Here is a 25386-nt window from a genome sequence, read left to right as displayed (position 1 = left end):
ATGTTGAAGAATTGGAGAGTATTCAGAAAAGAGAGAGTCTTGAGAAAGATTTAAAAAATTCCAAATCGTTGTTTCAAAAAATTTTTATTTTAAATTGATAAAAAAAAAAAAAATCTAAAAAGTTTTGGTATACATTTTTTTTTAAAAGTTCTCTTTTAAAATTTTCATGGTGGGAGTTTTTCAAAGTGTTTTCATTACGAATCAGGGGAACAAGATTTGTAGTGTCAAAATTTCCCACAAAATGGAAATTCTGAATTTTGACCAGATTTGGTTGCCATACTCTTCAATTTTCATATCTTCCCTTTCTCTTACTGAAGTCAATGGCAGAAGCCTGACTTCAATCAAAACTCAATTAGGCCCTTACATTTTACAGACTGGTAGTTATGAGGAAAGATCAAATTGGCTTAGTAAAAGATTTTTCTTTAATAACCTACTGGGCTAATATGGTGAAATTGTAAAATAGCTTTACAGAAAGCTATTGGTTTTCAAATCATTTGGCTCCTATGAGTATGTCAGTTGGTTCCTGGATTTAAAAAAATATATATATTTGAAGTATTTGTTCTGTAATGGAGCTGTGTAACAATATAATGCTGAATGCAGGAAGTTGGTTTCTTTTTGGCCTGCAAGTTTTATTTCAGGTGCCCTCACATACCAAGGCATACACAATGCCACTAGGGCAGTGAATGCCAAATATTGATGTTTTTTTTCAGAATGTTGGCAGATCAATCAGTATGCAAGCCACTGCCTAAACACAGCCAAGCATTCTATAAATTAGCTGCACTATAAATGTAGTGACAAAGGAAGGATGCTTATGAAGGTAACTGAAACCTATGGAGGACCTCCCGCCCAAGACATGTAGTCCTCTGTCTTTACACAATCCTTTCCCACTCAAACACATCCTCTTCCCTGATCCCTCCCCAAAGTCTTCCTGTACAGACCACCTGATGACCTCAAATAGTAGGGTATGAACATATTGTTTACACACACACTCACTCCACATCCATAATAAACGTAGACCCTCTTCCACTATCCAGCCCAAGCCAAATTGTACAAAAGGAGCCCCTTCCTGCAGCTGCCACTTGACTGGCTCACAGTTCACAAAATGCAGCAACTTCTTTTGAGAAAGGAAGGGCTAATGGTTTCTGCTAACAGTGGCGGAGTACCTTCCTGTGGTCAAGCAAGATTCAGAAAGTGCATTTCCCTCTATGAAAATGGAGATTCAGGCACCTAAAATGCAATCAGGAGGAAGATACCATTGACATATCGTGTAGAGTTACTGCAAATGGTGGATCATCCTCTCTTGCTGATAAATCACAGTGAAACCGTAAATCCAAGAAGAAAAAATGACCTATAGCCATCAGACCAAGATGACAAATCAACCTGGCACAGATTTATCCAAAGAGAACTTAAGGATAACTGAACCAGCCACATGCACACCCTCATATAAATAGCAAAGTTTAATTGTTAGGATACAATTTCAAAAATCTCCAGAAAACACATTTTGTATCAAATAACAGAGAGACAACAGGTGGAGATTCAAAAATCCTAGTCAAACAATGCCTCATATGGCTGCTTCCCCTCAAGCGTTATTTAGTACTACCCCCATAGGATGGTTATTCTTTAAAATCTTGACCAGTAAAACATGTAGAGTATTATAAGAGATACAAGATACCATATGTAGATTAAGCCCCACATGCTCTCTTCTTCCCTCCCTAGGCTTGTTCCATTGCCACCTTCTGCAAGTGAGAGCTACACTAGGCAGGAGCCATCTCTTATGACTCCAAAGAGCAACTAACCCTCCGGATCACATGCAGTTGTCACCAGTGTATGTAGAAGCATCTACCTTTTCTACACAGGGTGTGGCAGAGAAGGAGCTATCTGGCTGTGCAGGGACAGGCCTAGGAGGCTGGCTGAGGAGATTAACTATTGCTTCCAGCTGTTTATGGATGATAGCTGAGGCTACCCCCATTCCCCTCAGTTGTGTTTCCATGCTCTGTATGGCCTCAGAGTCTTCCCGATGGCTGGTTTCTAAGAACTCTAGTACTCTCTTACTTGTTGCAGATGTGACCCTCTCACTCTCTGTAAACTGAAATTTTGTCATCTCCTCCTGAGCTTGATGGCTTGGAGAAGCCTGCCCCCCTGGTGCCACTGCTGGGGGGTCATCCCCTTCTTTGAGGTTGCTCTTCCCAGTAGGTACATCACAATGACTCGGTCTTGCAGCAAACCTGTTACAAGCAGTATCTTCCGATTTCTCTCTGTCCTCCAGGCCGAATACAGGGATTATACTTCCTTCATGCTCCCCTTTAAGGTCAGAGAAATCCAGGATTGAGATTTCATCATCCTGGCTGCCATGTCTAATATTCACTTTGTTGCTCCCACTCTCAGGATGGCTGGACAAAGCATGAGCTGCCACTGAAAGCCCAGGTTTACTAGCATGTGCACTGCTGCTGGTCTGTGATGGTCCGGCCTTCTCCCCATCACTTTCATGGCTCTGACCTAACACACAAGAATGATTATTCTTCCAAAACAGCATTCCAAGATGCTGGCCGGTGCCAAGACCTAACCGTGCTTCTCGCTCTGAACCAAGAATACACCATAGCAATATCCCTTCAGAGGCCATATTAAGACATTCCATTTCACCTGGGACTATTGGAAGTACAGGTACTAGCTGAAAGTGTAAAGAGAAGTTCTAACAGATATGTATCTTTAATGCATACAATATACTAAGAGCATGAGGTGGGTGTACGGAACTGGGATACTTTGTTTTTTCATTAAAAATGTGACTCAGTCCCTTCTCAATTGGTTGTGTTACTCTCTGGTTGCAAAGGAGTTAATTTCTTTCTTTGAACAGACAAGCAATGCAGTGCCGGGGGATGTCACCACATAAACGTGAATGAACTATCAGGAGTTGTCAACCTATGAACTGAGCAATAGAATCATGGAATGTTCAGAGAGCACTGTATCAATTTAAAAAGTGATATTTGTATCAGTCTGAGCTAGGGTTGGTCGCTCTGATTTACCCATGAACTGACACAGCAGCCGCAAGAGGGATAGACCCTATGGAAAGGATCTGAAGTACTTTGTTCCTATCAAAGTCTCCATGTGGTAGATGGATGGCTGCCTGATAAGCCAAGCCCGACATGTAAACTGTTCACTGTTTAAGAAGTCTTCTCTGTAATGCTTTTATTCTGAACAAACACCTTGCTTTGTGAAGGTTGGATGGTCACTGGTTAACCCTGTCATGGCCCGTGAGAGAACAAGGTTGCAGGTGTTGAACTGAAGTGAGGCTTGCTATTCCCATGAATTCAATTTCTTTAAACTGTATTTCAATTGGACATAAAACCAAACCAAAGGGCAGGAAGAATTGCAGCTTAAATCCACAGTCTAGAGGGAGAGTGTCATGGGACTCCTCCCCAAGAAAGACAACGGCTGGAGGTCTGAAACCTATATAGGGTGCCTTCAAGGAGATCATGAAGGGATCAGAGATGCAGTTACCTCAGGAACTGTGATAGTTGGTACAAGGTGTTTCTGAAAATTTTAAGATGTAATAAAAATCACAATATTAAAAAAAAAAAAGTCAGTCCCTACACATACTACATGGTGTGGTGTAAAGGTTCTCCCCAGGAGGTGGGCACATTACCCTGAGTTACAGAAAGTGTGTGAGGGAACGTAAATGTTTTTAAAAGAATTACGGGGGCCACTATCTCTCGCTCTCTCTAATGGTAGGTGCCTTCATTACCATGTGCCTGATTTTTCATAAATGCTGGGCATCCACAACTCCTGCTGCAATCAAGGGGAATTGTGAGGATGGGCTGGGAATACAGATTTATGATCCAGGGCTCTGAAGGAACTATAAAGGACTTGCCTTAAAAGAGAATGAATGCATGGCAAACCAGGGTGTAAATCTACAGCACATTAGAGTGCTGCACACTAACTAGCCATATGGACCTTGCTGCCGTGTACTAAATGTTTCTCAGTTCACACTGATCTGCTCCTCTTTCAAAGAGTAGTATGTCATTGCATACTAGGTAAATTTTACTGCATAGTGGCAGGGTACACACAGCCAGTTAGTGTGTTCGAGATTTACACCTGGTTTACCACACACAAAGGCCTGGTCTACACTACGAGTTTAGGTCGAATTTAGCAGCGTTAAATTGAATTAAGCCTGGACACGTCCACACGACGAAGCCCTTTTTCCGACTTAAAGGGCCCTTTAAACTGGTTTCTTTACTCCACCTCCGATGAAGGGATTAGCGCTAAAAATCGGCCTTTGCGGGTCGGATTTGGGGCAGTGTGGACGGAATTCGACGTTATTGGCCTCCGGGAGCTATCCCACAGTGCTTCACTGTGACCGCTCTGGACAGCGCTCTCAACTCAGATGCACTGACCAGGTAGACAGGAAAAGTCCCGCGAACTTTTGAATTTCATTTCCTGTTTGCCCAGCGTGGAGAGCACAGGTGACCACGCAGAGCTCATCAGCACACGTAACCATGATGGAGTCCCAGGATCGCAAAAGAGCTCCAGCATGGACAGAACGGGAGGTACGGGATCTGCTCGCCATATGGGGAGACGAATCAGTGCTAGCTGAACTCCGTAGCAGTAAACGAAATGGCAAAATATTAGAAAAAAAGTCTCAAAGGCCATGAAGGACAGAGGCCATAACAGGGACGCACAGCAGGGCCGTGTGAAAATTAAGGAGCTAAGGCAAGCCTACCACAAAGCCAGAGAGGCAAAGGGAAGGTCCGGGGCAGAGCCGCAAACATGCCGCTTCTACACGGAGCTGCATGCCATGCTAGGGGGTGCAGCCACCACTACCCCAACCATGTGCTTTGACTCCATCAATGGAGAATCACGCAACAGGGAAGCAGGTTCAGGATACGAGGAAGAAGATGAAGACGACAATGAAGATAGCTCACAGCAAGGAAGCGGAGAAACCGGTTTCTCCAACAGCCAGGATATGTTTATCACCCTGGACCTGGAACCAGTAACCCCCAAACTCACCCAAGGCATGCTCCCAGACCCTGAGGGCACACAAGGGACCTCTGGTGAGTGCACCTTTGTAAATATTGCACATGGTTTAAAAGCAAGCGTGTTTAATGATTAATGATTAATTTGCCCTGGCAATCGCGGCCAGTACAGCTACTGGAAAAGTCTGTTAACGTGTATGGGGATGGAGCGGAAATCCTCCAGGGACATCTCCAGAAAGCTCTCCTTCATATACTCCCAAAGCCTTTGTAAAAGGTTTCTGGGGAGGGCTTCCTTACCCCGTCCGCCATGGTAGAACACTTTACCACACCAGGCCAGTAGCACGTAGTCTGGAATCATTGCATAACAAAGCATGGCAGCGTATGGTCCTGGTGTTTGCTGGCATGCAGACAACATCCATTCCTTATCTCTGTTATCCTCAGGAGAGTGATATCATTCATGGTCACCTGGTTGAAATGGGGTGATTTTATTAAGGAGACATTCAGAGGTGCCCATTCCTGCTCGACTGAACAGAAATGTTCCCCGCTGTTAGCCAGTCGGTGGGCGGGGAGAGGTGAAGTGATCATCCCAGAGAATTGGGTGTGTGGGGAAGAAGGGGTAGTTGGGCTTGTGCTGCATGTTAACCCAGAAACCGCAGCCCCTCCTTTTGCATTGCAAACCCCTTTTAAATGGCCAACCCAATGGGTGCTTGGTCTGGGAAATGAGGGTGCTACTGTTTGAAACAGTTCCCACATGTTAAGAAGGTTAAAAAAGCCAAAAGACTGTGGCTTACCATGGCTGCCTGCAAGCCGAAATCTGTTGCCTGGCACTGCGTGAGTGATCTCTCACACCAAACCGGCAGGCCCTCAATATAAGAGGAAAAATGCGACCTCGTAACGAAAGCACATGTGCTGTGTAATCTGAACAGCAAAATTTAACGTGTAAGAGTGTACCCATTGTTCTCTAAAATGTGTCTTTTTCAACCACCTCTCCCTTCTCCACCACCAGCTGCAAATGTTTCTCCTTCACAGAGGCTAGTGAAGATTAGAAGGAGAAAACGGCGGACTCGGGATGATACATTCTTGGAGCTCCAGATGTCCTCCCACGCTGACAGAGCACAGCAGAATGCGTGGAGGCAGTCAATGTCAGAGTGCAAAAAAGCACAATATGAACGAGAGAAGAAGTGGCGGGCTGAATTGCGGGATGAACAGAGCAAGTGGCGGGCTGAAGAGGATAGGTGGCGTGAGCTTGCTGACAGAAGGCAAGAGTCGATGCTCCGGCTGCTGGAGCATCAAACTGATATGCTCCAGCGTATAGTTGAGCTGCAGGAAAGGCAGCAGGAGCAGAGACCGCCGCTACAGCCCCTGTGTAACCAACAGCCCTCCTCCCCAAGTTCCATAGCCTCCTCACCCAGACGCCCAAGAATGCGGTGGGGGGGGGCCTCCGGCCACCCAGTCACTCCACCCCAGATGATTGCCCGAGCATCAGAAGGGTGGCCTTCAATAAGAGTTAAAGTTTTAAACTGCAGTGTGTCCTTTTCCTTCCCTCCTCCCCCACCCCTCCCGGGCTACCTTGGCAGTTATCCCCCTATTTGTGTGATGAATTAATAAAGAATGCATGAATGTGAAGTAACAATGACTTTATTGCCTCTGCAAGTGGTGCTCGAAGGGGGGAGGGGAGGGTGGTTAGTTTACAGGGAAGTAGAGTGAACCGGGGGGTGGGGTGGGGGCGGAGGGTTCATCAAGGAGAAACAAACAGAAGTTTCACACCGTAGCCTGGCCAGTCACAAAACTCATTTTCAAAGCTTCTCTGATGCGCACCGCGCCCTGCTGTGCTCTTCTAACCGCCCTGGTGTCTGGCTGCGCGTAATCAGTGGCCAGGCGATTTGCCTCAACCTCCCACGCCACCATAAATGTCTCCCCCTTACTCTCACAGATATTGTGGAGCGCACAGCAAGCAGCAATAACAATTGGAATATTGGCTTCGCTGAGGTCTATCCCAGTCAGTAAACTGCACCAGCACGCTTTTAAATGTCCAAATGCACATTCCACCACCATTCAGCACTTGCTCAGCCTGTAGTTGAACAGGTCCTGACTACTGTCCAGGCTGCCTGTGTACGGCTTCATGAGCCATGGCATTAAGGGGTAGGCTGGGTCCCCAAGGATAACTATAGGCATTTCAACATCCCCAATGGTTATTTTCTGTTCCGGGAAGAAAGTCCCTTCCTCCAGCTTTTGAACAGACCAGAGTTCCTGATAGGGTGACCAGACAGCAAATGTGAAAAATCAGGACGGGGGGTGGGGGTAATAGGAGCCTATATAAGAAAGAGACCCAAAAATCGGGACTGTCCCTATAAAATCAGGACATCTGGTCACCCTAGTTCCTGAAGATGCGGGCATCACAGACCTTTCCCGGCCATCCCATGTTGATGTTAGTGGAACGTCCCTTGTGATCCACCAGGGCTTGCAGCAGCATTGAAAAGTACCCCTGGCGGTTTATGTACTTGGTGGCTTGGTGCTCCGGTGACAAGATAGGGATCTGGGTTCCGTCTGTTGCCCCACCACAGTTTGGGAATCCCACTGCAGCAAAGTCATCCACTATGACCTGCACGTTTCCCAGAGTCACTACCGTTGATATCAGCAGGTCTTTGATTGCGTTGGCTACTTGGATCACAGCAGCCCCCCCAGTAGATTTGCCCACTCCAAATTCATTCCTGACTGACCGGTAGCTGTCTGGCATTGCAAGCTTCCACAGCGCTATCGCCACTCGCTTCTCAACTGTGAGGGCTGCTCTCATCCTGGTATTCTGGCGCTTCAGGGCAGGGGAAAGCAAGTCACAAAGTTCCATGAAAGTGCCCCTTACGCATGCAAAAGTTTCTCAGCCACTGACAATCATCTCAGACCTGCAACACGATGCGGTCCCACCAGTCTGTACTTGTTTCCCGGGCCCAGAATCGGCGTTCCACACCATGAACCTGCTCCAGTAACACCATGATTTGCACATTGCTGGGGCCTGTACTTTGTGAGAGGTCTATGTCCATGTCAATTTCCTCATCACTCTCATCGCCGCGCTGCAATCGCCTCCTCGCCTGGTTTTGCTTTGGCATGTTCTGGCTCTGCATATACTCCAGGACAATGCGCGTGGTGTTCATAGTGCTCATAATTGCCGCAGTGATCTGAGCGAGCTCCATGATCCCAGTGCTATGGCGTCTGGGCTGAAAAAAGGCGTGAAACTATTGTCTGATGAAGGGAGGGAGGGATGGGCGAGTGATGACATGGCTTACAGGGAATTAAAATCAACAAAGGTGGCTGTGCATCAGGGAGAAACACAAACAACTGTCACACAGAATGGCCCCCCCAAAGATTGAACTCAAAACCCTGGGTTTAGCAGGCCGTTGATTTTACGGTGGGAGGGGGAAGCAAATGAATACAGAACAAATCTGGTCCATCTATTTTTTATATCATAAGCTGGCAGCAGACGGTGCCGCATGACTGATAGCCATCGGCATCTTCTGGGTGCTTGGCAGAAAATGCTGTATTACGAGTGCTAGCCATCGTCGTCAAGACGGTTCAATAGGACTGCCGACAGGACTGAGTCTCCAGGAGACAAAACGTGTCTGCCCAGGTGCCTCTGACTGAACTCACTGAGGAATATAATGATGATGGATATCAATCGTAATACACCATCCACTGCCAGAAGGCAAGGAGCTGCTGCTGTATAGAAATGCAGCCCCATGTCTGCCAGCACCCAGATAGCCGATGACGGCTACCAGTCATACTGCACCGTCTACTGCCAAAAGGCAATTAGCTGCTGCTGTGTAGCAATGCAGTACCATGTCTGCCGGCACCCAGATGACATATGGTGACGGTGAGCTGAGCTGAGCTGAGCGGGTTCCATGCTTGCCGTGGTATGTTGTCTGCACAGGTAACCCAGGTAAAAAGGCGTGAATCGATTGTCTGCCGTTGCTCTAACGGAGGGGGAGGGGCCTGATGACATGTACCCAGAACCCCCCCCCCAACACTGTTTTTGCATCATCAGGCATTGGGATCTCAACCCAGAATTCCAATGGGCGGCGGAGACAGCAGGAACTGTGGGATAGCTACCCACAGTGCAACGCTCCGGAAGTCGATGCTAGCCTCGGTACTGTGGACGCGGTCCGCCGACTTACTGCACTTAGAGCATTTTATATGGGGACACACACAATCTACTGTATAAAACTGATTTCTATAAAACCAGCTTCTATAAATTCGACCTAATTTCGTAGTGTAGACATACCCAAAGTCTCTGTCTCGACAAGTCCAAAAAGTGTCTTCAAATAACTCTCTACATGGAAGTGCCACTCCAGATCCTCTACACCTTCAGTCATCAAGACTTCCCAGGGCTAGAAGCAAAGTGCCTTCCCTATTAACAGCTGGGAATCGCCTCTTAAATTCTCATCCTAGAGGGCTGAGAGATCTGACTTTAAGGATGGACATAGCGAGGTAAATATGGCCTCAGACAGAGTAATTTTGGGAGACAGAAGTTCCACATTTTTGGAAGTTAGAGAAAGAGGAAATGTTTTAGTAGCAAGCAGTTTTTCTTTTTTTTTTTTTTGTTTTAAAACCCATCAACCACCCCTAAGTTTGGAATGTTCAAATAAGTCCCAGAAGACTAGGTGAAATAGGGAGCAGAGAGGAGGGATGGTGATCAAAGATTCATGAGTAATTAGCTGGTTACAGTTTTTCACCTACACTTCCTCTCTCTGTGCCTCTTCCCTGCATTGTGCCTTTATTTCTGCCTCATTTTTAATCTTTCAGAAAAAAAAAAAAACAATTCCCGTGAATTTGATTTCCTTAAACTGTGTTTCAATTGGACTTGAAACCAAACACAGACACAAAACCCACCATAAACAAATTATTGAGATGTTTGAGTCACAGGACCCTACAATATCAGCCTTATCATAATTTCTGGTAGGCTCTTTTCAAGGCCATATTACAATTGCAGCAGACAAAAAGTGAGGAAGAGCAACATGTTGACACTTTTGCTCTGCAGGCATTTCCATTAAGTCATGTTGCAAGCAACACATTTTTATCCCTTCTTCTAAAATGTACCACGAGGCCCCTTCCCATCTGCGCCAAATATTACAATATCCAGTTCATGAAACTCTAGACGACACTCAACCCACTTTCTCTTCCATCCCATACTTGCAAATCCTGCTGTGATCTCAGAGTTATAACTGCGACTTTAAAGCTCTGTTCTGACTAGAGTGTGAGGGAAGGTAATAGTAAGTTCACAGTGTTATTCATCTGTAAATCTCAAACTAATTTACAAAGGAATTCAAATATCATTGCCTCCATTTTATAGGAGGATGGGGAGGGAAGCAAGGCAGTGCTGTGAAGTGACTTGCCTAAGGTCACACAGCAGTCAGTTTTCCACATAGAAAGCAGTACATTCTAGTTGCACGTCACCTCTGAGATAAGTACAGAAATCCAACTTTATCCCATGGTTTACTCACCTTGAAGTTCAAGTGTAGTCATAACTGGGGGTCTATCACTGATGGCAGGATCACAGGCAAATGTGATGTTTCAGTGGTGCTCCTTTTCAGAGGTGGAAGCATGGAACCCAGGCCATGGGCAGCATGGACTAAGAGCTGACTGAGGACCTTGCTGAATACATCCTACAAAAAGAAGCATCATGTCATTGACTTGGAGGAAGGACTGTCACTGTGGAGATTGAATCACCTATGTTTCCAGGAAATCAGTCCCTTTGGAGCTGTTGTGGATATTGACAATAGAAGTCTCTGTGGGCTGAAGACTCAAATTAAATCAAGCTACTTCAGGAGTCTAGGTATCCACTGCAGGGATCTATTTAACTATGAGTAGTAGCCAAGGTAAGAGTACTTATATTGTTAGTTTGATGTGACTTGCAAGAGGCATTTATTAAAAATTGGGTGTGCCTTTTTGCTTCCTTATCATGTTTCCAAAGAAGGCTTTGTTATTCTTCTTGCCTGTATCTCCATAGCATCACTGCAGGGGAGGAGGCAGAAGAGTAAGTCTGCATGTTTTTAATCTTAGAAATATTAGACTAAATTTCCCTAGGTTTGCTGGAGTACCTAGGAGGAGAGGGGTGCTTAGAAAATGGGCATTGTGCACTTCCACATCTTCCTTGAATTGAGAGAATTAAATCTTTTTAAATAATTATCTTTTCCCACAAGTTGTATTATGTGTTAGACTTAGAAAGGTGTTAAGAAACAAGTTAACAGTATGACTAAACATCTCTTTCCCTCAACTGTCCAGTTTACTGTCTCTGTGTGAAAATGAAAATCTCAATGAGAGAAGGGTTACAATTTCAAAAGATCGCCAACCAAGATGACTCTTTTGGAGAGGTAAAAAAAAAAAAATCCTTTCATGTTGTTTCCATATATTATAAAGCAGAAAAAAGAGGAGGGCATAAGCTCATTCCCTCTCCGTAGTTCTCTTTCCAGGTTCCCTTAACATTTAGGGTCTTCCACTTTGAAAGCTAGAGGGTCATTCAGCTCAGATTGGACACATAGCTCTTCCAGGAACTGCCCCTCAACAAAAATGACTATTACCTTGAATAAAATGTGGTTGATTGAGTCGTAATAACATCTGCGAGTAGCATTGTGCTTCAACATCATCTACAATTACCAGCCTTTCAAGTTTTTTCTAGAGCTGATTGGAACATTTTCAACTAAATGTAATTTCACCTCAATATGCTATTTAGTCAAAGCCAGAACATTCCACAGAAACTTAGCAGTTTCAACAAAGTTTCTGATGGGAAGGCTTCATATCCAGGGCTCTCTGGTCACTTCTGACCAGAGAGAGATCAAAAACCTGACCTTTCTGATCGCAAGACACATGTTTAACACAATTCTATTTTGTGAAAACATTCCAAAGTTTTGTTTTCATTCTAATGTAGGACAAAAACAAATATTGAAACCTCAAAAGTTTTCTTGAGACTGAACTGTCATTCTCTGACCAGCTCTAGATTTTTCTGAAGCCACTACAGCAATAACAAGGACCGTATAATGTGACTGGTTTCTAGAGAGTAATGATACTGAGTACAACAATCAACTGGTGGCTAACACCCAAGAGTTAAGATCAGTAATTTACCTACAGAAGCTTAAATTTCTACTGACAGCACCTATCTGCTTTGATTTCTCATTTGGCTGGGAAGATGTGTTCTAGTCAGATGAAACTGAAAAGCAAGAAAAATTATTGCAGGTCCAAATGGCAGAGTAAACAGTAGTCCAGCATCATACAAACAAAACACTGCAGCACAAGAACATTACATGCTTTCTATGAAATGCAGAGACAGAAAGTAAGTCCCAACTGTACCCTTCTTACAAGAAGCTACTACAACTAGGATCTAAAGCAGACAAAAGAATAAAAAGGGGAGATGCATCATATCCAAATGTGTTTTTTAAATACACAAGAAACAACAACCACCAGCTCTTAAAGATTGTGAGACAGGCTTGACAGAGTCCAGGATTGATTAGTGGACAGATGGACAAACCAATAAAATCCACCTTCATTTCAACTCCCTGTTCAAGCCACATAGTTAGGGGCTACACCCAGGCAGTCTGAATACAATTACAGTAGACATAAAAATAGCAAAGCAACACATGGCAATAACCATTTTTCTCCTGTATCTTTTGATATTAGCAATAGCTATAATCTGAGCTAGTTTTAGATCTTCCCATTTCACTTCAGACCTGTAGCAAGACAAAGATTTCACACAACATTCATAGAGAAAGTTAACTTACAACCGACCCCTCCAAGAACAATAATATAAGGAGCACCCCAGAACACAGATATATACTAAAAAGGAAGACATTCAACAATTTCTTTTTATGAAAACTCAAACATCATAACCCATTTAATTATGGAATATAGAAATGTGAGAAATCTGAAATGGTGTTGCCTAAAATAAATGGTGAGTATTGTACTTCAGATTAGGAGGAGATCAAAATATTTGATCTAAAATACTATCTCTAAAGGAAGCTAACACAGAGATAGGGTGGGTGTGAGAAGAGAAAGGGAAGAGAGAAACATACCTACCAACCACCAAAGTCAGTCTCACCACAAAAAGTTAGTTCAAAATCTTGGAGACCTGAAAGAGAAAGATAGTAATTAAAATAATGTATGAGGTAGCCTATTTCTTTGACTGGCACTATTCTTTCATTCAACTGGACTCCTCCAGGATGCCACACCCTGCCTAGCAATTATTGCTAATTAGGAGAAGGTGTTTTTTCTTACTAACAAAGACTAGACACTAAAGGAGCAGTGGTGTGTGGTTTCCCAGCTGATTTGGTATGGATTATTTAAAGTCTCTCCAACTTCTAAGAATACTATATTGTAATTATACTAATTATTTGTAATAGAGTGTTAATGCAGTTTAATAGCTAGAGATGCTGTCCTTCCAAAATCAGCCTGTTTTGCACCTTATTGCCTAAGACCCATGTCCTGCAAATACTTGTTCTCCGTTGCACAAAGTCTTAACCCTAAATTTACCAGAAATAAACCAAGCTCTATGACATTTTTCTTATGCCAGGGCTGAATTTGTCTCAAAAGTCTAAGGCAAACTGGAGATGGTATTTGGGAGCTCTGCATATAACAAGAGGTGTTTTCACTTCTTGAAAAATTACCTTTTTGATTTGGTTTATCATAATTCCCAAACAACTTGGCTGAAACTGTGAAACACTCTGTAGGGTTTGCCTTAACTAGGGAAAGTTTTGAATTTACTTCAGACTTAGCTACACCATGGTAGCTAAAGCCAACCTTTTTTTTTTTTTAAATATAGATACAGGAGCCTAGGCTAGAAATTGACCAGCTAATATGTTAGAGATGTTGCCCTGCGTCTGCACTAGGAAAATAGCTGAGTTTAGATCACTTAACTAGTATGCATTAGGTTACATGGCTCCAACCTAAACTCAAACTTTTTCTAGTTATTTTTTTTCTCCTTTCTTCTCTCACAGAAGGTTGGGGGAAGAACTGGTAACTTTTCAGGAAAGAGAGAGGTAGGTGTCTTGGGATAATAGTTAAGGAGTTATTAAAGGTAGTTTATGCATACATAAGGAATTCTGCAAGGTTAATAAATATCTTGTCTAGTCTGCCTTTTGCTGGCATAACTGAGAGTTAGGAATGCTATACCAGCAAAAGCACCCTGTATAGATGCAGATATACTGGGGAGAAAAGCCCTTTGCCAATATAGCTTATTTCTAGGGCTGTCAGGCGATTAAAAAAATGAATCACGATTAATCGTGTGATTAAAAATGTATTGCAATTAATTGTGTTAAACAACAATAGAATATAATTTATTCAAATATTTTTGGATGTTTTCTACATTTTCAAATATATTGATTTCAATTACAACAGAGTAAATAAAGTGTATAGTACTCACTTTATATTTTTATTACAAATATTTGCACTGTAAAAAACAAAATAGTATTTTTCAATTCACCTCATACAAGTACTGAAGTGCAATCTCTTTATCATGACAGTTGAACTTACAAATGTAGAATTATGTACAAAAAATAACTGCATTGAAAATAAAACAATGTAAAACTTTGTCCTACAAGTCCACTCAGTCCTACTTCAGCCAATTGCTCAGACATACAAACTTGAATATAATTTCCAGGAGATAATGCTGGCTGCTTCTTGTTTATGTCACCTAAAAGTGAGAGTGGGCATTTGCATGGCACTATTGTGGCTAGCATTGCAGGCTATTTATGTCCCAGATGTGCTAAAAATTCATATGTCCCTTCCTCTTCAACCACAGTTCCATAGAACATGCATCCATGCGGATGATGGGTTCTGCTCGATAACTATCCAAAGCAGAGTGGAGGAAACGCATGTTCATTTTCATCATCCAAGTCAGATGCCACCAGCAGAAGGTTGATTTTCCTTTTTGGTGGTTTGGGTACTGTAGTTTCCGCATCTGAGTGTTGCTCTTAAGATTTCTGAAAGCATTCTTCACACCTCGTCCGTCTCAGATTTTGGAAGGCACTGCTGATTCTTGAACCTTGGGTCAAGTACTGTAGCTATTTTTAGAAATCTCACATTGGTACCTGCTTTGCATTTTGTCAAATCTGCAGTGAAAGTGTTCTTAAAGCAAACATGCTGGGTCATCATCTGAGACTGCTAGAACATGAAATATATGGCAAATTGACCAGCTAATATGTTAAAGATGTTGCCCTGCATCTGCAGTAGGAAAATAGCTGAGTTTAGATCACTTAACTAGTATGCATTAGGTTACATGGGTCCAACCTAAACTCAAACTTTTTCTAGTTATTTTTTTTCTCCTTTCTTCTCTCACAGAAGGTTGGGGGAAGAACTGGTAACTTTTCAGGAAAGAGAGAGGTAGGTGTCTTGGGATAATAGTTAAGGAGTTATTAAAGGTAGTTTATGCATACATAAGGAATTCTGCAAGGTTAATAAATATCTTGTCTAGTCTAGTCTAGGGTAAAACAGAGCTGAAGATATACAGTTCTCCCCAAGGAGTTCAGTCACAAATTTAATTAATGCATTATTTTTTAACAAGCTTCATCAGCATGAAAGCATGTCCTCTGGAATGGTGGCCGAAGCATGAAGGGGCATATGAATGTTTAGCATATCTGTAACAAATACTTTGCAACACCAGCTACAAAAGTGCCATGCAAACAGCTATTCTCACTTTCAGGTGACATTGTAAATAAGCAGGCAGCAGCCTCTCCTGTAAATGTAAACAAACTTGTCTGTCTTACCAATTGGACTGAGTGGACTTGTAGGCTCTAAAGTTTTACATTGTTTTGTTTTTGAGAGCAGTTATGTAACTAAAAAAAAAAAGTCTACAATTTGTAGATTGCACTTTCCTGCTAAAGAGATTGTACTTCAGTAGCTGGAGGTGAATTGAAAAATACTATTTCTTTTATCATTTTTACAGTGCAAATATTTGTAAGAAAAATATAAAGTGAGCACTGTACACATTGTATTGTGTTGTAATAGAAATCAATATTTGAAAAAGTAGAAAAACATCCAAAAATATTTAATTGGTATTCTATTGTTTAAAAAAACTGCTTAATTGCACTGTTAATGATGATTATTGGAGTTAATTGTGCAAGTTAACTGCAATTAATTGATAGCCCTACTTATTTCATTTCCTGAAGTCATAAATGATACTGGAAACAAACTTTTGCTAGAATATGCTGCATCTCCCTTTCTAGGGTAGGCAAGGCATTCATGGTGGCTTTTATAGAACATAGGTATTCTAGAACCACTAGATCAGTTTTCCCTCTGTAGAAAGAGTGGCTTAGAAAAAAAATGCATCTGGAACTGCTTCTTTCCCATTGACTTTGAATACAGCTACATTGTGCAAACTTTAGCACATTAGGAAGTTCACAGCTGTAATAGTTGCAGTTAGGGGCCTCCCTGTGTTACCCTGCTGCAACTGGGCCCCCTTGTGCTAGTTACTGAATATAACCAGATTTCAAAATACTGCATGATTAGAGTGAATGGTTATCCCCCTTTTACAGAGGCACAAAGCATAGAAGTGACTCAAGGGCTGGGAATAACCTAGGAGGTAAATGAGGGTGCTATGATAGCTCAAGTTTGGTCTGGGTTTAGAAATGACTCACAGGAGTAGCAGGGCTGTGAATAACCTAGGATATAGGTCATTTACCACCTCTCATAGCACCCTCCAGTTTGGCCTGGGTTTTAGATTAAAGAACTTTACAAATAAAACCGCTGCTCTGAACTATAAAAAGTGTTTAAACATGGCTATGCAAGACCCATGTGACAGCAACATAAGTCTCATTTTCAAAAAGTGACTTCAGCACTTAGGGCTTATGTCAGTTGTAAAGGAAAAGTTAGATCTCAAAGAGGTCCTGCAATGCTGAGTGGAGCAATGCCTAGATACCTTTAAGTATACAGGCCCCAATGTTTTTGCTTTCCCAGGGTATGTGGTACACTAAACAGAACCCATATCCTCTGTAGTATGGGCACTGTAGCACCTTCATTTGAAATTCAAAAGCTCTTGTTTTAATCTGTATTATGTTACAAGGTGGTTTGTTATGTATTTTTCATAGTGACTGAAACCTTTCCTAGATGACAGGAAGATCTGAGGCTGTGGGAAGAGCTGAATTACTCACCCCTTTAAACAAAAGAAATGGGGAGTCTGGGGGTAGCTTAAAGGCAACAGATTTATTTGGGCCTACACTTTTGTGGGTAAAGAATCCACTTCTTCAGATGCATCTGAAACAGGTTCTTCACCCATGAAAGCTTATGCCCAAATAAATCTGTTAGTCTTTAAGGTACCCCCAGACTCCTCATTCTGTATCCACACCAAAAAAACACCCCAAATCACTGCTATGCCTCTGATACTTGTCACCCTATGATGTGGATTTAGAAGACCTGCTGTGCCTAAGGGCTAAAACTGCATGTATAGCCTTTCACATTTCTAGCTCTGAAGTGTGGATTTATGCAACCTTGTTACAGACTCCAAGTGATTTTGTAGGTGTTTGAGATTTACACACACACTATGGCACATTCTCCCACCAGAATAACCACTATTTCATGTGCTCTAGGGCACAAATGTCACAGCCTCTCTAGGGCCAGCCCTGTTTTAGGATATGCACCTGGGATTCCTTTGCCTCATTTTCTCCTGGCCCCTGCCCCAGGACTGAGCAATCCAGGTAGTGTCTAGCCAACCTGGACTAGACTGGGGGTAGGAATCTTAAACTAACTGCACTGTTTGCTTTTCAGAAGTTGCTACCTGAAATCCCAAGTGCAATTCTACCACAGCCATATGAGAACAACAGTAACATTTCTGTTCTAAGTTTATCCAGAAACTAAAGCTTGTTGACAGGTGTGAGTAGTTGATCGAGAACTACTTAGAAATTAAGGCTCTAGATTTGGTTCTATGGTATAATAGGGGAAGCGGCTCAGGCTTCTAAGTGTCTACACACGAATGCCAGTGGTTGCCACTACTGAGAAACAAGGCTACATCTAGTATGACTAATCGCAGGCACAGATTTCTACTATAGAACTTGAAATCACCCCTTAGAAAGAACAGGTTAGACCTTCATTCAAATGCAGTGACATTTTATTTTGAAGACAGGGATATTAAACACAAACAAGTAGTATTGGAGCTGAGAAGTGACCTACATTATGGCAGTCACACCACCTCCAGACATTAGTGGAGATCTTGGCACAGTGCTTACTAGTACCAGCCATTGGTGTCTTTCCTGCAGAAGGAGGCTAGTACACATGTAGTCAGAAGGAAGACAGAATCAATTTGCCTTCTTCCTTAGAAGTGAAGTTTGATGTTTCTAGGTCACAGGTCCTCCTTAGCCTTGGATGCTGTGAGGACTTCAGCTTCCTCAGCCTCATTTTCTTGGTTGTGTGGTTCAATGGAATCTGCAGACACCTGACCAGATGGGGTGAAGGGTCCCACAACCCAAGACAGAGGAGTATTTGCCATCATGTATGCCATCAGCTCATCTACATATTCCTGGGCCTTGGTCACCATCTCCTGGCTCTGGGTTAGGAGGCTGCTGGAGAGATCCTGGAAGGAATGGGCAGTGGAGAAGGAAGCATGAAGCTCTTCCATGTTGTGATACACCTGTTGCACCTTATCCTGAAAGTTGGTGGGGAGACCTTGAATGCTGGATACTAGCATCTGGCAGGCATCCTGCAGCTGCTGGATAATGCTGCGGGACATAGCCAAAGTCTCAGACTCCATCTGTTGGAGAAACAGACGTTTAATCCTAATGTTCAAAACACAATAAGGATCATCAAACTTGCTGCTGCCACCACCACCTCAGGTGATGTTGCAAGGTGGCAAGTTATGCTGCAAGGTACTAATGGCAGTCATCAAGGAGGTCTGATGGAAAGACCATTGGCGCCAACAAGGTCTGCAATGGGTGTGCCATGCACTCTTTCAGGAGAAATATAAAGAAACTAAATTGCGCCTTCCCTATGAGAAGCAGCTTGTGACAATGGAGGCTAACACCAGAGGCAATAAGCCATGTAAGCTAGGTCAAAACAGAGCTAAGCCAAGTTAGTTAACAGGGGTGTCACTGGTTGCAAACCCATGATCTACAGTCAGTGCTGAGGGTTTTCAAAAAGAAAAAATAATCTAAAGAGACCTTGGTTCTTGGGCAGACCTTGCTGGTGACACATCACTTTAGGGATGTCTAAGCAAGGAAGCCACCTATTTATTAGGCTCAAAGGGGACCACTTTGTAATAAAACTAAGATCACCTGAATTTATCAGCTGCTATCCAAAGATAAGCCACCCTGCAAGGCTCAGAATAATGGCTAACCTCTCAGACCAGAGCTGCACCCCTCCCCCCCAAATGTACATACCTCTGGTTTTGCCAGATCTTTGATCTCACTGCCTTTTGTCTGCTTTCTATTCCAGCTCACCCATATGTGATGGAACTTCTCCTGGACTTCTTGAAGAGTAACACCTTGCTTAAGGTATTCAATCTAGAAGTAGATTAAGCCTATTGAGACATTTGCACATCAGTTATTCTAGTTCCACGGTTTATGACATGCCTTCACCCCACAGAGTGGTATGCTCAATGCATCAAGAGTAGAAGGGTCTAGTTACATAGACCTCATTCATAGTTGTGTTAAGCCTCATTGTGCCACATTCTATACAGGTAGAATTGCAGGTGTTCCCTGCCCTGAAGGGCATCAGTTTTAAGAGATAGTGTAGTTCCTACCAGTCCCATGGTTTGATGAAGCTGGGAAAGAGCCTCTCTGATGCTCTGACTGGTATGTCTCATCTTGTTTAGGGAATAGCGGTAGGCACGTTGGCGAAGCTTGGTCGACAGGGAACCTAAACGCACGAAGTAGCTCCGACGCTCTTGTGGTTGTGCTGAAGACACTTCAGCCCCTTCCACAGATTCAGCAAGTTCAGCTAGAGGGAAGAAAGGTCAGGTTGTTCACCCTCTCAGATTGAGAGATTGGTAAAGGAGGAGTACAAGCCATACTGATCTGCTAAATCTTAAGCTCCCTTGTAACAAGCATTTGGCTTAGCACCTACCAAGTACCACAGAGGTAACTTCAGCCTTAAAAAACAAACAAACAAACAAAAACCCATTCGCCACACAGCCTACTTTGATAGTGAAACTGACTAATGAATAGTCATGTGTATTATTCCTTCTAGTACCACCCTGTCCCCACTTGTTGCTCAAATCATTTTTACATGCCCACCAACTAAAAGCAGAGACTGAGGGTTAAGATATGAAAAGGCTGTAGGATGAGCCTGCATTTGGCGACATAAGACTGAGAAGCCTAGAAAGAAGTTCGGCCCAAAGGGAGGATTACCCTAAACTTTTAGAGATAATAGACCTGTCATTCATGTGTTCTGACCTAGTTCCTCATCGGTCATGGGAAGATAGTGATCCAAGAGCTCTTCAGATTTCTCCAGCACTGCTTCCATTCCACTTATGGCCAATTGGCCCATTCTTGATTCCACAACTGTGCTCATGCTGTCAGTTACCACTGATTTGGTGCTCTTCATACTGTCCTGCACAGCCTCTTTGGTCATATCTACCATTCTGATCATGGTCTCCTTGACATCTGTCAGTCTGGAAGATGCCAACTCCTGTGCTTCAGATGTAACCTAGAGAAGAGTGATCAAGACATTGTCCAGTAATTCAGGGTGATAATACCCCATTGACCCAGAGATTGAGGTTGGGGGGAGGGGGATTACCACCTGCTCTGCCCCATAGGTCAAAAATCTTCAGGGGGAGAACTGCATCTTGCTGCTAAGCACCAGACCAGAGTTATGTTTAACCACTAGCTCCTGCCTCTTGACCACTTTTAGGATGGAGTGTTCCTCTGCTGAAGGAAGCCTCTCATTATTGGCACCCCTTTCATAAACACATAGCATTGTCATTGTCTAGGGAGAGGGTGGTGAAAGTTACCTCATCAGCAGTCTGTTGAAGGATTGGTAGATTATCCTCCACTTTGTCAGGTACTTCAGAAGCACACTCCTCTGCTGTTGTCACTATAGAAAAACCAGAGTTTAATTTCTTAATTGGTCAATGTTGCTACTGCCATATGTACAGAACCTGGCTCACAACTGTAATGAGATCTTCGGTTCTCCAATATGTTCACACAGCAATAGTTCTGGGTTGTAGGTGCTGCACATTTACAGTTACACCGATTCAAGACCTTCAGGAGGATTTTATTTCCCCCTTCCTTCCCCATGCAAGGTGGTTCACTCCCTCTCCCCCAAGTTAGGAGTTTTCTTTGGTAAAGATTTTCCATGAAAAATAGTGTCCCCTTCAATAGTTCATAGTTCCAGGTTTCCTCTCATGCATCTTAATTCAGTTGCCCAATCAAGAGTGTTATGACTGGCATCTGAATACTTTCTCCTCCTATCTATACTTACAGCAGAATTGTCTCTTGCCCAAGCATTCTAGGCATTACTTTCCAGGCTCCCTCTCCAAGTGGGAGGTTTTTATGTTCTGAATAAAGTGCAATGATCTCACTCCATAGTCTTACAGCTCTGAAGCTTTTTGATCAAATGTTTAACATCCCTCTGGAAGGCACCAAGAAGTTTTTGCAATGTCTTGGCTGCGATAAGTCCAACTAACTGTTCTCATGAAGGAAGCAAGTTAGGGAGTGGCTATTGCTGGTGAGCTATTGCCGGATGTTAAGACAAGTTTAACAGTTGTAATCCGTTTGCAGTGTTGTTGTAGCCATATTGGTCCAGAGATTAGACAAGGTGGGTGAGGTAATCTTTTGTTGGACCAACTTCTGGTGGTGACAGACTAGATTCTGAGCCTCTCTAGTTGCAGAATGAGGACATCTCAGTTTGCAATTAGGTACCTTTCAAAGGGTGTTGGTCCTTAAACGGAAAGAGCTTAGCACTGATCTCACTTCCTGGCTACAGTCAAGGAGGGTGCAGGTTCAGCAATAGCAATTAGTGTAAACAAAGCCCTTTCTTAGCCTCTAGCAGATGTTAGTTTACATGCATGGGCTACTGTATTATTCCTATATAGTCACACCACCCCCACTGCCAGCTTCTCCTCCAGTACTGAAGGCATACTGATCTTCATGGACCTGAGTTTTAGAGATGGAAGCTTCCTGAGACGGTGTCAAGATACTACTGTTGAGCAATCATACCATACTAACAGAAAGGTCTGCATATATGCTTTACTCACCCTCAGGTTCAAGTTTAGTTACAACCGGCTGTGCACTGCTAACTGCAACACTGGTTATGGACGTCACTCCCTTCTCTGCCATGTCACAGATGGACCTCACATAGGGATGGCTCTCCTTGGTGGAAGCGTAGGCAGTGGCAGCCAGATCACAGGCAGAGTTGACTAAAGGTAGGCTGGCCACCCTCCTCAAGACATTCTAGTGAGGCAAGGGACAGAACAGTGAGTCAGGAAGGCAATGTTCTATACTGGAGCTGAACCATTACTTTTTCAAGTGGTTATACCCTTGGATGTGTTAGCCCCCAATCAAAGGATTGTTTAACGGTCAAAAATCTGACGAGCTAAGAGGCCCAACAGCTGCTTCTGAAGTTAGAGTACTGGATCACAAGGTGAACTAAAGCAAGAAGCATTTTTAAATATTATAAACTATTTTGCAGCATCTGGAAGAGCAACTGCACAAGTCTCTAGACACTGAGGTGTACATAAGTGAAGCCTGCTACCAGATCACAGCCAGCCATCTTTTGTATTCACATGTTGAACCAGCAATGCTTAAGAGGGAGCACCTACCTGTTGCTCTTCTTCTCCATGCTCTGGGGATGCCATAGTTGTCTCTTTTCCATTAGAGGCCATGGTATAATCAGATATACCTGAAAAAGGCAAGAAGACAGGACTCAAGTTACAAGTTAAGTTTAAGGAAAAGTTACAGGACCCTAAAGACAAGAGTGGTGTTCTACTCCAAAGAGGGACTAGAAGAAATGGCAGGGCCCTCATCAAATTAACAAGGAACAAATATTTAGAGGAATAGTGAGCTAAACACATGGTCACTGCCTTTTTTTTTTTTTTTTTTTGGAATCCAGTGATATTGCAGTTCTACTACAGTTAAGGAGAAAGGAAGTAGGAGGATTCCTTCTCATGGCACAGAGTGGTTGGAAAACCTTCCATTTTTTGGGAGAGTCCCTTAAAGACATTAGGTGTCATTACTACTAATGACCATTTAATAGTTTTAACCACAGGAAAGGAAAGTTAAGAATGTGATCCTATCTCACCAGTTAAGACACTTAAGGCCAGTGAACATTAAATTCCCCAGACTCAGCTTCCCAACCCCTGTCCTACCCACAGCTTCTTAATACAGACATTTACACATCCAAACATTTCTTAGTAGCATAACTGCAAAGCTATGACCAAGGAATTGTATAAACAATGAAAAAAAGACTAAAAAGCCTCGCCAACAAATCCCACTCCTTCAAGTGCCAACCGCAAACCAACCCACTGACCTTTCTCAGTCCTTCAAATACTGCTTTACTCCACTCACAAAATGGTCAGATTTTATACACCTCTGGTGGTGTAATTGTGAAGGGAGGGAGTGAAATACTCAGGACTGACAGTTCAGGGAATCAGTGAAAAGAAGGCTTTGCTAACCAATAGGAGAATGCAAATCCTTTGGGGACTGCAAAGATTGGGAGTGAGTTATTCTCCAAATGTGATTCCAATTAACCCCACTGGGTCTTTGCTGTCATCCAGCTGAACTCACTTTGAGTCCACAGCCTGCCTAGAAACAGTTGCTAGTTAGGATGGGTAACATTTTCAAAAACACCTGTGTGACTTAAAAAATCATTGATTGTCATTGCCCTTTCCAATGGGAAAAGGGAGAGAAAAGTTTTTTTAAAAAAGTTAGAGAAAATGATAAAAAATTGAAACAGAACTTTTCATTTTGTTATGAAAAATCTAAAAAAAAAAAAACAGAAAGAAACCCAAACAAATAAAAAATCAGCCAAATATAGACCATCTCTGGTGGTAAGGTTGCAGATAGCAATGTGCCTGCTTCACCTGCATGTTGCCCATAGTTTCAAAGTAAAAACTGGCACACTGGAACAAGGAGTGGCATATTGAAGACAGGTAGTTTTTTCCAGTGGTTAGGATACTAGCCTAGGATTTGAGCTGGGTTCAATTTTAGGTTCTACCACAGACTTCCTGTGTGACCTTGTGCATGTCACTTAGCCTCTCGGTGCCTCAATTTCCCCTCTGTACAGTGGGGATAATATGGCTTCCGTGCTTCATAGAAGATTTATGAGGTGCTCAGATACTCTGGCAATCAGGGCTATATAAATACCTTAGATAGATAGTGAAGCATTTTGTTGGGGAACAAGAGTTAGGTAGGGTAACTGGAAGAACTTCCCTTCTCCACCTTCATCCCCCTTTCAGAAAAAAGGAAAAGTGTGCCACTTTTTCTTTCAGGGAAGGGTGGGAAAAAAGAGTGTTTATTCTTCTGTCACCCCCTTCATTGTTCTCCCTCAGAGTTTGAATTGGAATTGGATTGAATTGGAAAAAAAGTGGTGGTACTGTCCCAAGTCCTGCCCACAATCCACGCTCTGCCTATATGAGATGCTACTTTAGCAGATTGTGCAGGTGTACAAAACATGAGCACACATGCTCTGCTGGGTTCCCCTTGGGGCTTGGGTCCCTCTCTGTAAGGTTCAGCTACACCACTGAATATGACCAGATTAAGATGGAAGCACAATAACCACATGCCTGGAACCCAGTCATGTGATTATGTCAATCTCAGCTGTTATTTAAAAATAAATGTTTCTACTCCACATGGCTGCAAAGAAAAGCTTGAGATTATCCATTGAATAGAACTGAGACAGTGATCATAGAATACCACGGTTGGAAAGGACCTCAGGAGGTCATCTAATCCAACCCGCTGCTCAAAGCAGGACCCATCCCCAAATACATTTTTGCCCTAGATGACCCCCCTCAAGCATTGAATTTACAATCCTGGGTTTAGCAGGCCAATGCTCAAACCACTGAGCTATCCCTCCCCTGAAAGTGATGTCTGCCTGTGTCTACCCCCAGCCTCCTACAGAGGGAGACGCAGCATCCATATCAAGAGAGGTAACTCTTTACCCCGCAATTGGCCCTTAATGTTCTTGGTGTGTGCCCACCCACCTTCCCAGGACTTCGACAGGTAAATGCCTAGCTGGGCTCTGTGGGATTGGTGGCATCTGGTCTTTTAGCCCCAATGGTCAGATGTTGGCCATGGGAGTGTGAATAGTTCCCTAATGACATCCACTCTCACCATGAAAATGGGATGCCACCCCAGGTAGTTTATGCAGATCTGCAATCCACCCTATCTTTTCTTGCTTACTTTGATCAGCAGTGAAATAGTGAAAAATCTACACATGTATATCACCATCACTTGGCATCGGAGTTACCCCACTTTGATGAATGGGGCAGTTCACACCTCTCTGAGCTCCTGTGTCAGCC

General features: G+C 43.2%; 1 protein-coding gene and 1 long non-coding RNA gene across 3 annotated transcripts; both read right to left on the bottom strand.

The window, feature by feature from the left end:
- Positions 1 to 1486: 1486 nt before the first annotated feature.
- LOC135983817 (uncharacterized) lies at positions 1487 to 13154 on the bottom strand. Its single transcript, XR_010601641.1, has 3 exons — positions 13022 to 13154; positions 10460 to 10621; positions 1487 to 2496 (listed from the first exon to the last, which is right to left on the bottom strand). It is a non-coding gene; the product is annotated as an uncharacterized LOC135983817 (long non-coding RNA).
- A 4873-nt stretch (positions 13155 to 18027) lies between these two features.
- Positions 18028 to 23468, bottom strand: LOC122173567 (perilipin-3-like). 2 transcript variants are annotated; one of them, XM_065567310.1, is made up of 8 exons: positions 23397 to 23468; positions 22690 to 22769; positions 22126 to 22321; positions 20881 to 20963; positions 20324 to 20576; positions 19672 to 19868; positions 19310 to 19432; positions 18028 to 18684 (listed from the first exon to the last, which is right to left on the bottom strand). In XM_065567310.1, exons 2-8 carry the CDS (start codon positions 22750 to 22752, stop codon positions 18277 to 18279), a joined length of 1323 nt encoding a protein of 440 aa, XP_065423382.1. In that variant the 5' UTR covers positions 22753 to 22769; positions 23397 to 23468; the 3' UTR covers positions 18028 to 18276. The 2 variants fall into 2 exon arrangements, with proteins under 2 accessions (XP_065423382.1, XP_065423377.1); XM_065567305.1 differs by lacking the exon at positions 23397 to 23468 and adding an exon at positions 23263 to 23302.
- Between the last annotated feature and the right edge of the window lie 1918 nt (positions 23469 to 25386).

Source organism: Chrysemys picta, chromosome 1 (genome assembly GCF_011386835.1).
Source record: "Chrysemys picta bellii isolate R12L10 chromosome 1, ASM1138683v2, whole genome shotgun sequence".
In the NCBI taxonomy this organism is placed as follows: Eukaryota; Metazoa; Chordata; order Testudines; family Emydidae; genus Chrysemys; species Chrysemys picta.
This window is presented reverse-complemented; position numbering and strand designations above follow the sequence as displayed.

Excerpts from the sequence above, each read along its gene's own strand:
- LOC122173567 (XM_065567305.1), bottom strand. The coding sequence starts at position 23,287 with ATGCTACTAAGAAATGTTTGGATGT. Across the intron at positions 22,322-22,689 it reads ATGGAGAAGAAGAGCAACAG|AATGTCTTGAGGAGGGTGGC; the intron begins GTAGGTGCTCCC and ends TTGCCTCACTAG. Across the intron at positions 18,685-19,309 it reads AAGATCTGGCAAAACCAGAG|ATGGAGTCTGAGACTTTGGC; the intron begins GTATGTACATTT and ends TTTCTCCAACAG.